This window comes from Ovis aries, chromosome 10 (assembly GCF_016772045.2).
Source record: "Ovis aries strain OAR_USU_Benz2616 breed Rambouillet chromosome 10, ARS-UI_Ramb_v3.0, whole genome shotgun sequence".
Taxonomy (NCBI): Eukaryota; Metazoa; Chordata; class Mammalia; order Artiodactyla; family Bovidae; genus Ovis; species Ovis aries.
The window spans coordinates 12,083,329-12,096,051 of NC_056063.1; the positions used below are offsets into that span (position 1 = coordinate 12,083,329).

The following is a 12,723-nucleotide window of genomic DNA, read 5'->3' on the forward strand; positions in this document are numbered from 1 at the left end:
ATCAAGGAGATCACCTGGAGAAGGACATGGATACCCACTCCAGGATTCTTGCTTGGAGGATTCCATGGAGAGAGGAGCCTGGCGTGCTATGGTCCATGGGGTCACAAAAGAGTTGAACATGACTGAAGTGACTTAGCAAGCACACATAAAATAGATAACTAATGAGAACCCATTGTATAGCACAGAAGCTCTACTCCATGCTCAGTGGTGATAAATAGGAAGGAAAGCCAAAAGAGGGGATATATGTATACAGATAGCTGATCACTTTACTGTACAGCAGAAATGAACAAAACATTGTAAAGAAACTATGCCCCAATAAATTTTTTTCAAAGAATAAAAAGAAAAATGGTGGGAAAAACCCTAAAAAAAAAAAAAAGAGAGAGAGAGACTGTCAGCAAAATACTGCTTTGGGGATGGTTCCCCAAAGGCGGGTGTCTGGAGAGTGTGCTCTGCTGTGCCTTTTTTACTGCATGCCTCTCTGGAGTCATCTATCAGAGTTAATTTTTATAGGTCTTCCTCGAAAGGTTCCAAGCTCAAGTTTGGCAGGGAATGCTGTACCTGACAGAGACTGCTCTTAGCAAGTGCTCAGTCGGCACCTGTAATTTTGTTGAATTTAGTTGAAATTCAGCAGGTCATGTGCCAACAATTTGTTTTCTAATTGTCAATCAGAAACAAAACAAAACAAGATCTTGTGAATGCTTGCTTCTTTGATATTATTTCTTTCTTTGTACAACATGTCCAGTTGGACTAATTGTTCTTCCAGATTACAGACTTTTAACCGTGAGAATTAGACAAACACAAATCTCTCCATATATTCTGCATGTGAGATGCAGTGAAATATCCAACACGCTCCCTCCCTGTTAGCTTGGTCACTTCCTGCCTTCTGTCTCAGCCTTTACCCAGTCCTGGGGAACTCTGTCAGTCCATTTCTTGCTGAATTTCTACTGAATCTTTCTAAAAATCGGCAAGAAGTAGCTTCACATACAGAACAGTTCTGTTCTCAAGACATAGAAATCCTCTTTCGAATGGAAAAATGTTTCTAGATAACTATGAATATCTAGATAACTCTGGGCTTCCCGTATGGCTCAGTGGCAAAAAGAATCTCCCTGCCAAGGCAGGAATTGCCAGCAACCCCAGTTTGATCCTTGGGTCTGGAAGATCCCCTGGAGAAGGAAATAAAAACCCACTCCAGTATTCTTGCTTCTTGCCTGGAAAATCCCACGGACTAGAGGAACCTGGTGGGCTAGGCCACAGGGTTGTAAAGAGTCGGACACAACTGAGCACGCACGCACCACATATATGAATATACTGGTTTTAACTGTGGAATGTTTGCTGTGGTCTATGAGAAGTTAAAATCTTCATGTAACTCAAAGGGAGCTCAAAGGGAGCTCAAAGGGAGCTGAGGTACCCTGGGCTTCAAGATCCACAAGAGAAGTGAATGGGCTGATCCAATTATTTGCAGAACTCAAGGTTTTAAAACATAGGTGGGATTTATGCTGATACAATGGATGTCTAACCATCTACTTCAATCACAGTGGTCCAAGTGATTGAAGAATTATGCTCCATCTTATACTAGCAAAGACCTAAATTACTTAAAAATGTTAAACCCATATGACATAAAAAAGTACATGTACAGTGGAATATTACTCAGTCATAAAAGAATGAAATAATGCCTTTTGCAGCAACATGAATGGACCTGGAAATTGTTGAACTAAGTGAAATAAGCCAGACAGAGACAGACAAATATCATATGAGAACACTTATATGTAGAATCTAAAAAAAAAAAAAAAAAAAAAAAAAAAAACCCCAAATGAACTTATTTCCAAAACAGAAAGAGAGTTATACACACAGAATACACACTTATGGTTATCAAAGGGGAAAAGGGGATGAGCGGAGGAGTACATTAGGAGGATGGGATTAACATACACACACCACTATATATAAAATAGATAACAAGGACCTACTGTATAAGACAGGGAACTACACTCAATATCATGTAATAACCTATAACACAAAAGAATATGAAAAAGTATATATATATATGAATCACTTTGCTGCATACCTGAAACTAACATGATACTGTAAATCAACTATACTTCAAGAAAATATTTTTAAAAAAACACAGAAAAGTAAAAAAAAAAAAAAAAAAATCAAAAATCAAGAAAAACTCATTTGAAGGGAGGGAGGCCAAGGAGGGAAAGCGCTGAACACTCGTCTGGGAGCCATAAGGCAGAACAGGGCTGGCCTGGCTGTGCTCGGGTCCTGGCACAGAGACTCCTGGCAACTGAACCCAAGAGGGGTCTGGGGCAGCCCCGTGGTGCTCACTGGTCACTAGGGGCAGCGCGTTCCAGCTCCTCAGGGAGACAGAGCTACTCCCCACGATGAGGGTCCATGTCCCACTGTGTTTGCAGGACATGGACACTGGCAGAGTCTTAGGCAGCCTGACAACCCACAGCACTCACTGACTCAAGACGCCTGTTCCTTATCCCTTCATTGTAAAAGGAATCTTTCACACAGAGTTTCACACAAGGGACTCTGGGAGCCTCGCAGCCTCAAATGTGGGCCGAAAGTCAATGAAGCGGCAGGTTTCACAGTCTGCTTCTTGCTGTATCCATCACAACACACACACATGGCTCAGCACAGTAATCCCCAGGTGTGGGCGGGATGTCAAGCTAAGGCATTGGAGATGGGCTGTTTCTGAAGGATGTGTTTGATCTCCAACGGGGTCGAGAATATTTAGGATAGACTGGGTACCCGTGACCCATGGCTGCACATATATTGCTCCTCTCAACTGAGCTGCTGATAATAATCACTCGGCACCGTGTTCAGGTTATTTGCTCTGGTCAAAGCCAGGAGTGCGGTACCCTTCTCAAGGCTCAGGGCTCAGGGCTCTGGGCTCTGAGGCGGCAAAGCAAACTCAGTGATGACAAAAGGACTATCATCGAAAGGGGATCATTTCTCCCAGGGCACCTTCGCCATCGGCTGGGGAGACTCCTGTCACTGTGTGACCCTCCCTGTGAGCCAAGGCCAGGCAACGCTGAGAACCGTGAGAGGCGGCCTGGTTGGTGATGGAGCAGGAATGGATGGGTGGGTGAGGGGTGCTGGGGTGGGGATGGTGGCCCTGAGAAACCTGGGGAGACACCTGCCATGCTTCTATCTGCCTGTTTCTGCTCCTCCCCACCCCACTCCGATGTGCGGCTTCCTGGGCGGCTCAGCGGTAAAGAATCTTCCGCCTGCCCATGCGGAGACGCAGGCTCCATCCCTCGGTTGGGAAGATCCCCTGAAGAAGGAAATGGCAACCTGCTCAGTATTCTTGCCGGGGAAGTCCCATGGACAGAGGAGCCTGGCGGGCTCTAGTCCAGAGGGTGGCAAAGGAATCGGACACGAGTGAGTGACTCAACGACAACAGCAACACCACCACATGACCCAACTTGTCAAGGGCAGTGTTTTCTTCTGTAGCTACTGGTCTTTAGGTCACGGTCTTATCATTTTCTGATTATTAGAGCAGACAAAACAGAAGGCTCCCTTTCTCGGTGCTGACAGATGGGTTGATGAGAAGATGAAGACCCTGTCTGCTCCAGGTGAGCACTCCCCCCAGCCAGCCTCACATCCTGACCCGGGGTGACTCCTGGGCAGATGGGGTCTGGGATGCCTCTCACCCTCGACAGTTCACGCCGTTACCTTAAACTTCTCCTCATAGTTCTCGAAGGCCTCCATGACCATGCACACAGCTTCCATCGAGCGCTCGAGCCGGCCATCCACCCCGTTGAAGCGGTACATGCTGCCCGACACGTCTACCACCAGGCGCAGGCGCTTGGGTTTCTGTTGGGGGCTGCCCATCTGAGGGAGGGATGACAGAAAGGCCTTGAGAACCAGAAAACCATCACTGGCTGCGGTTCTGAGGGGTCTCACGCCAGCCCCAGAATGCCAGCTGCCAGGTAGGTGGGTCAGCTGTAGGCTGCGTCCTGCACAAGGCTGTCCTGGCAGGTGAGGAGGCATGGGTTGGTACCATTAGGAATCGGGTCACACAGCTAGAGGTGAGTGGCGGGCTCCCCATCAATCATATTACCACCCAAGCTCTGCCTTATGTCAGATCAGCGGCAACGTGAGATTCTCACAGGAGCACAAACCCTACTGTGAACTGTGCATGTGAGGAGTCTAGGCTGCTTACTCTTTATGAGAATCTAATGCCTGATAATCCGATTCTGCAGGAGGAGGAGGGGGCAACAGAAGATGAGATGGGTGGATGGTATCACTGACTCAATGGACATGAGCTTGAGCAAACTCTGGGAGAGAGTGGAAGACAGGGAAGCCTGGCGTGCTGCAGTCTACGGGGTAGCAAAGAGTCAGACACGACTTGGCGACTGAACAATAACAATCATTTCATCATATAATTACAATGTAATAATAATAGAAATATCAATAAAGTACACAATAAACAAAATGTGTTTGAATCATCTCGAAACCATCCCCCCAACAAACCCTGCCTGGTCCATGGAAAAACTGTCTTCCATGAAACCTGTCCCCAGTGCCCAAAAAGTTGGGGACTGCTGATCTACAGAATTTCAGTAAATGGAGCTTCAGGTTTGTGTTGGTAGTTGGGGCCACATGGGGGAGGATTTTCCTTTGGAATATGGTCCTTTCGAGACCCAACCTAGTCCAGTAGAACTTCCTTAATGAGACTGATGCCATCTTAAAAACAATAATCAGGAAAGAATATAAACCCCAAATGTGTCATTTTCTCATTAAGCCTTAGAGCCAGTTTCTCTAGGAAGATGGAGCTATTCTGGCAGCCCACAGCAATTTTACCTGTTGTGTGGTGACCTGAAAATCACTTCCACATGGTCAGTAAGAAATGTCAGATTCCTAAACTCAGGGATGTGAGGGGCAGGGGCTTCCTGGAAAGAAGTGAAGGAAAATCTCTCTTTCTGTTTTTTGCCTTTAGGAAGCTTTCAGCTTTCTACTCCTTCCAGTTATTGAATTACTGCTTCTTTTTACTTTTCCTGGCATTAAAGGCATGAACGTGGCATCGAACTATAGGTCAGCAGCAATCATCAATTAAAATGTGAAACGCTTAGGAGTTTCAGTTTGGTTTTGGACCCAGGCCTGCCAATGTGCAGAAAGAAAAACGAAAGTATGCTTGTCAGATTTACTTACAAGAGAAAAAGGAGAAAAATTCCAGATTATTTGGTTACCATACACTCGCTGACATGCATGAAAACGAATGAGCAAATTTCGTCATTTTAAGAAAATGCTGTGGGTACTGGAGTGTAATGGTTGGAGACAGATTCAGCATATTTCTGAAAAGCTTGTTGAGTCTGCCTACCTTAGGCACTGCCTAACAGTGCCTCATGCTCCATGACGACTCACGGTTTCAGATGTATTTAAACACAGTGGTGGACCACAGTGAGTCAGTAAAGAAAGAGGCCATTGACTCATACCCGTATGGCTCCCCACCCACCCCACCAATCCCCCGGGTCTCAGTGGCTACTCAGCAATTCCGGTTATTCGAGGATTTTGGAAGTCCAGAGCCCTCTAAGAGACTCACCTACTTGCCATTTTTTGCCCCTTGTATTACTGCAAATATTTTAATGTTATGACTGTTAAACTTTACACTCTGGGAGAATTCCTTATTTTCTAAACATTTCTTTGGTCACACGATAAACACAGATCTTTAAAGGAACAGAACAGCAGAAAACCACTAAGATGGCTCTAGCGTTCTCATCTGCGTCACCCTCTGGGATTCAGGGGCGTGGAGTGACTTGTGTTTCCCCTCCAGGGCACTGCTCTGTGTCCTGGGGGCTCATCTGCGAGATGGCAGCGGCCTCTCTGGCTCCCAGCGGCTGCTGGCAGGCACTGGCGGCACACCGGAGCCGGGGGGTGGCGTGTGTGTTCCCTCCGCCCGCCCCGCGGCCCGAGGGTGGTCCTCCTCCTCCTGCTGACAGCCTCGGCCCTTGGCGGGGAGCCCTCCCCATGATCCACCGTGTCCAGGTTCCAGTAAGTGCTCTCTCCTCCGCCCTTTCAGACTGAGGGCAGATCCCTGCTGTTGGAAGACCACACTGTCTCTTTTTGGACTTTCCTACACCCCACCCTTACTTTTGTAAACAGTCTCCTTATTAGGTTCCCTCAAATGCTCAATTTGAGTGTGCCTGGTATTTCTTGACTCATGCTGGGATCTTGATTCATATAATAAACTGTAATATTTATGTTTTCTTCTAATTAAAAATATATATAATGCTTTCCTTGATGGCCATATTCAGGGTTTGTCGTCTTTCGACTAAAACAGCAACTCCAGGAAGCGTCTGCCTGTGAAGAAAGTCAAACTACAGGTCCGAGGCTCCCAGGGCCCCCATACTCACTTGTGGCTCCAGCTCACCCCGGCGTTTGTAGATGGCTTTTTCTCCAGTCAGCCCATCAATGATCTTGGCATCGTCTAGCTCCCCAGTAGCCTGGTGTCTTAGCCACTGCCTTTCTTTACCTTTAGCCTACAAAGACACACACACGAATGCTTACTTTAGCTCTGGAGAGTCCCTGATACATTTTACGCATGAACAACAGGAAACACGGAGCTTCCCTGGTGGCTCAGTGGTAAAGAATCTGCCTGTCAATGCAGGAGACAAGGGTTCGACCCCTGGATTGGGGAGATTCCCTTGGAGAAGGAAATGGCAACCCATTCCAGTATTCTTGCCTGGAGAATCCCATGGACAGAGGAGCCTGATAGGCTACAACAGTCCGCGGGGTTGCCAAAGAGTTGGACATGACTGAGTAACGAAATAAACTGAGCAACAACATCAGGAAACACGCCAGGGATCTCTTCAGTATGTGCTGGTTCCACGAGCACAGCTTCATAAAGGGACTGGTTTCGACTCTGCTGACAAAGAAATGCCCTTTGCGTAGATTTTGTCCATTACATGTGTTTTAACATATGGAAGGACAAAAGGAGCTCACGGCGCGTATGAACAGGATAGTGGTAGGCAAATGAACCTCTGGAGAAGTATGCCGTATCTGTAATGGTGATGCATCTCTTCTGGATTTTCTGTCACGGTACTCCTAGAAAATTTATTAGGTAACAAATTAATCAGCCTGAACTTGTTAACACTGTCTGCAAGCACAGAGAAAACGTAGTCTTCAGATTCTTAAATGTGATCTTCAGATTCTTCCTTTTCAAGAAGTTGTTGTTCAAGTTCTCTGTGACTTAGAGTGCAGATGGGAGCGGCTGAGAATCACAGTGCACCAACATTTTGTACCCTACTGACATTCTGATCATCTACATTCAGAAATCTCCTAAATTCCTTTTCTAAAGATTATTTCCACATAATGCTTAAAACTATGCCCAGTGGACTAAGATGACAGTTAAGTGATAAAGAGTCGTCACATCCCAATGAAGGCACAGGTTTATCAAAGCTGATATTTACATTAAGAACCCAGACAATGAAATAATACTCAGTGCTAAAAACGAATCAGCTATCAAGATGTAGAAGGACATGGAGGTAACTTAAATGCATATTACTAAGTGAAAGAGGTCCATCTGAAAATGCTACAGCAGGTATGGTTCCAACAATACGACATTCTGTAAAAGGGCGAAGCTATGGGGAAAGTAAAAGAAGTCAGTGGTTGCCAAGGGTTGGTGGAGAGGGAGAGATGAAAAGGCAAGGCACAGAGGATCTTTAGGGCAGTGAAACTATTCTAGATGATGCTGTAATGGCAGATACATGTCACTACACATTTATCCAAACCCATAGAATGCACAACACTCAGAGTGATTCCTAACGTGAACTATGGACTCTGGGTGATAATGTGCCAGTGGAGGTTCATCACTTGCAGCAAATGTACCACGTCGGTGGTGGATGTTGGTAATAGGGAAGGGCATGTGCGGGGCAGGAGGGATATAGAAATTCTCTGCCCTTTCTGATCAATTTCCTGGGAATCTAAAGTTGTTCTAAAAACCTGAAGTCTCTTAAAAAATCCAGTTATGAATATAATGATAACTCTTTACTATACTGAGCCCATTTGCATTTCAGCAATGCACCTGTCAAGACAAAGAGTGGCTCAGGGTAGAAAAAGCCTAAGACTCGGATTCAGCACGTGAAAATCCTAGTTTTGTCTCACTTTGGGCAGTTACTGAGATTCTCTGTGTCTCTGCAGCCCCGTCTCCAAACTGAGGGGACACTGTGTCTGTGAGCGTCTGTTTGAAGTATTACAGTCTGCATTTGGGCTTCCCTGGTGGCTCAGATAGTAAAGAATCCGCCTGCAGTGCGGGAGTCCTGGGTTCCCTGGGTTGGGAAGATCCCCTGGAGGAGGGCATGGCAACCCACTCCAGTATTCCCGCCTGGAGAACCCCCATGGACAGAGGAGCCTGACAGGCTGCAGTCCATGGGGTCACAGAGTTGGACATAGCTAAGCGACTAAGCACAGCACAGTCTACGTTTAATTAGAAACAGAAGTCACTAGTATTAAGTGGCGGAGAAGGCGATGGTACCCCACTCCAGTACTCTTGCCTGGAAAATCCCATGGACAGAGGAGCCTGGTAGGCTACAGTACATGGGGTCGTGAAGAGTCGGACATGACTGAGCGACTTCACTTTCACTTTTCACTTTCTCACACTGGCGAAGGCAATGGCAACCCACTCCAGTGTTCTTGCCTGGAGAATCCTAGGGGAGCCTGGTGGGCTGCTGTCTATGGGGTCGCACAGAGTCGGACACGACTGAAGCGACTTAGCAGCAGCAGTAGCAATATTAAGCAGAGGATTTCCCAGTTAATTTTTTTTTACCCTTTGCCTCTTCCTAATTATATCAAAATAATGACAGTAATATTTTCTCAAGGAACTAGGAATTGTTCCTAATTTGTAAGCTTCTAAGCATTAATCAAAGTCCAAAAAGTGACTCTGAAGCAATTTTTTTTCCACTAATAGATCTATTCTTCAATAACAGAAATAGCTGAATTGCCTGTCTGCTAAGTGCAACAAATTATGGGGAAAATAACTGCTTAGGAAACCAGTTCACTTCATGTCTATTTTGACATTAGCATCAATATAGTTATATTAAGCTGGTTTGCTATTGATAGTAAACATTTTGAGAGACTTGGGTGGATAATTAGTTACATGAAACATACTTTGCTTTCCAAAATTCATTTTTCTGCTCCAACATCAGCACTCGCAGCACTCAAAAGAAACAGAAAACATTTACAGCCACTTAGCAGATATGTAACTGGATGAAAATCTTTCATTATCTGGAGTTTGGTGGGTGGGTGCGGGGTGGGGTGGGGTGGTGGTGGTATACCAAAAATCTCCTAAATAGCTATCTAAGGCTCTCAGCCATTTGGTTGTTCTCTAAGTTGGGACAGAGTCAGATCTAAGAATACAAGAGACCTGGGTTCAGTCCCTGGGTTGGGAAGATCCTCTGGAGGAGGAGATGGCAACCCCACTGCAATATTCTTGCCTGGGAAATCCCAGGGACAGAGGATACAGTCCATGGGATCGCAAAAGAATCGGAGACGACTCAGTGACTAAACAATAACAATCTTCTAAATATATTTATAAAGATCCCACTGTAATGAAGCTATCTGGAGTAAGGATGGTTTGCTATTTTAAATATTCCTATATTTACCTAAAGTATACTAGTACATTTACCATTTACCAGAAGAACTTTGTCTTCAATTTTCCTTGGTAGGCTTGTGAGATAGAAATCTCACTGGCCAGCTAACTATCAAAGTCACTTCATTGTGAGGTAGCTCCTTAAGACTATAAAGTAAACAAATGTTAACTCTTTGCGACAGATTTGCAAAATCCTGTGCTATTGATACCAATCCCTGATCAGGGGTAGAGCACAGAGGCTGCTGTAACAGACTGAAGGCACAAGAAGGGAATGACAGGTGGTGTGAGTTTGGGGAAAAGGTCTAACTTAAGAGCAAGAGAACCACGATCCAGAAAGGTGTGTTAAACAACCAGCCCAACAGCACTGCAAAATTCTTCTTTTGGTATCTATGCTAATAACTGGAAAAGACCCTGATGCTGGGAGGGACTGAGGGCAAGGAGAGAAGGGGGCGACAGAGGATGAGCTGGTTGGCTGGCATCACTGACTCAATGGACAAGAGTTTGCACAAACTCAAGGTGACGGTGAAGGACAGGGAAGCCTGGTGTGCTGTAGTTTGTCGGGTTACAGAGAATCGGACACAACTTAGCAACTGAACAACAACAATGCTAATAATTACTAAACATTATAATAAAAGGAGGTCCTGGGGAGGGAGGTGGGAGGGGGGTTCATGTTTGGGATCGCATGTACACCCGTGGTGGATTCATGTCAATGTATGGCAAAACCAATACAGTATTATAAAGTAAAATAAAGTAAAAATAAAAATTAAAAAAAAATAAAAGGAGGTTCTTTCTAGGGGATCTATTATTGCCCTTAGTAAGGGGGTTATCAAATTACAAAATACTTATTTTTCCCTTATAATATCATGTTTGTCTGCTGTCTCTAGACTGTCCATCATGGAAGAACCTAGAGATCTGGGGTCTTAACTTTCTTATGCTGGTTTGCTTCTTTTCCTGTGCACAGCTATCATCTTTTAACATCCTCTCTAGTTTGAAGGCTTTGTTCCCATTCTGTATACCAGTAAAAGAAAAAGACTTAATAAAATTTGGGGTGAGAGTGAAGGAAGGGATATGGTTTTTCCAGTAAATCTGCCACCCACTTTTTTGGGTCAACTTTTAAAATTCAAGTATAATATACTCATAATAAAGTGTATAAATCTCAAGTGCAGAGGCAGTGAACTTTAAAAGCGAACACACCCTTGTAACACGCGTACCCCACTGGGCCTCCTGGAGTCTCTCTTGGACTTGACCCAGGCCCTGCCAAGGACCCCTGCCCCCCACCTGCTTGACTTCTAGCATCACAGATTAGGTTTGTGTGTTTTTGCATTTCATAAAGTGGGATCATATAGTATGTACTCGTCTGTGCCTGGCTACTTTGATTCAGCATCGTTCCTGGGAAAGGCACTGACACTGTTGTGCCCAGCAGCTCTGGATTCTCTGTCTCCACCATAACAATGTCCAATCGTGTGACTTTTGACCAGACGTCACAATTGATGTCTTATCCGCTGCTGCTGCTGCTAAGTTGCTGTGCGACCCCATAGACAGCAGCCCACCAGGCTCCCCCGTCCCTGGAATTCTCCAGGCAAGAACAGTGGAGTGGGTTGCCAATGCCTTCTCCAATGCATGAAAGTGAAAAGTCAAAGTGAAGTCGCTCAGTCATGCCCAACTCTTAGCGACCCCATGGACTGCAGCCCACCAGGCTCCTCCGTCTATGGGATTTTCCAGGCAAGAGTACTGGAGTGGGGTGCCATGACTGTGTTATTTCCAGCTTGGGGCTATGGTGAGTAATGTTGTCATGAATATCCTTGACCATGTCTTCTGCAGCAGGTACATGTATATTTCAGTTGGGTGGATATGCTGGATACACTCAAGTTTAGGAGATACCATGAAATAGGTTTCCAAAGTGGTTTTTCCAATTTACATTTCCCAGGATCAGTGTAACAGGGCTTCCTTTGTTTGTATCCTCACCAAAACTTGATATTGACAGTTTCTTTTTTTTTCTTTTAATTTTAGCCATGTTGGTGGGCATCTGTTCTCTTCTTTTAAATTTTTATTTGTGGATAAATGAATTATTTTTGATTCTGCCTGTCACAGATATTTTTAGAAACAAGAACCAGTACTTTTTGTTTTTCAGAAGTGAAAGAATGTGCTAGGCTTTTGCTCCAGAACTATGGACACAAAGACATTTTTATATAGTAGCACTATTCATTCAAGTATATAGCTTGCAGATAAATAGGGACAGATAATTTATTATCTATCATCGAGCCAGCCCACCAGTACTTGGAGGCTCAAAACAGGAAGAGACATGTCAGGATGGGTGTTCTTGAAGGCAATGTGCTGGAGGTGGAGAGGCTCTTCAAAACTCTACTGAGGGCTGGAATAGAAATATTGATTATTTTGGTCTGTTTATTTTATGGGATTCATTAAAATGCTTCTTTAAATAGTAAGTTCCTACTGTATTTAAATATATATTTTTACTTATAATGAAGAGCCAAGACATGTTCTTTATCGTTATTTCTATTGCATGAAGAAAAGTATTCTTGTAAATATGTCCGTTTGCTTTGTATTATGTCATAAATTCATACTAATGAGAATTCATTATATATAAAGATAGGTTTCACTAGTAAAAAGTCTACATTACAGACTTTCTAAAAAAGAAATATAGTTTTATTACTTTCATGTAAAGAATGATTAGCGTGCTCAGAGGATGACGTATTCTGGTTAATTTCACTTTCTGGGAAATAATTGGGTTAACCAGAAGGCACACACAGACTCACACACACACCACACATCTATGGCAGTGAGGACACCAGGAGGAACAAACTTGACAAAAATCAATTATCTTGCGGTTTGTGACACTGTGTCTTGTAACTTCAGCACTGAAAGTATTCTGACTCATCTTAAATCATCACTTATTTGGGTTACGGTTAAGCAAGACTTCTTTGATTTTCTTTGACAGAGTTGCCATTATAATTATTTGACTTATTTATCTTTGGCTGGGCTGCGTCTTTGCTGTCGCACAGGCTTTTCTCTAGTTGTGGTGAGCAGAGGCTACCCTCCGCTTGTGGGGGGCGGGCCTCTCGTTGCGGCGGCTCCTCTTGCTGGGGAGCAGCGGCTCGAGGGCTGACGGCTTC

General features: G+C 44.6%; 1 protein-coding gene across 3 annotated transcripts in view; it reads right to left on the minus strand.

The window, feature by feature from the left end:
- The window catches only part of VWA8 (von Willebrand factor A domain containing 8), a 383,005-nt gene that overhangs the window by 20,860 nt on the left and 349,422 nt on the right, over positions 1-12,723 (minus strand). For all 3 annotated transcript variants that reach the window (XM_015098045.3, XM_042254643.2, XM_060394273.1), the window contains exons 41-42: positions 6,360-6,485; positions 3,682-3,840 (exon numbers count right to left, since the gene is read on the minus strand). In XM_015098045.3, the coding sequence (XP_014953531.3) occupies positions 3,682-3,840; positions 6,360-6,485 (285 nt within the window). The remainder of the gene's footprint in view (positions 1-3,681; positions 3,841-6,359; positions 6,486-12,723) is intronic.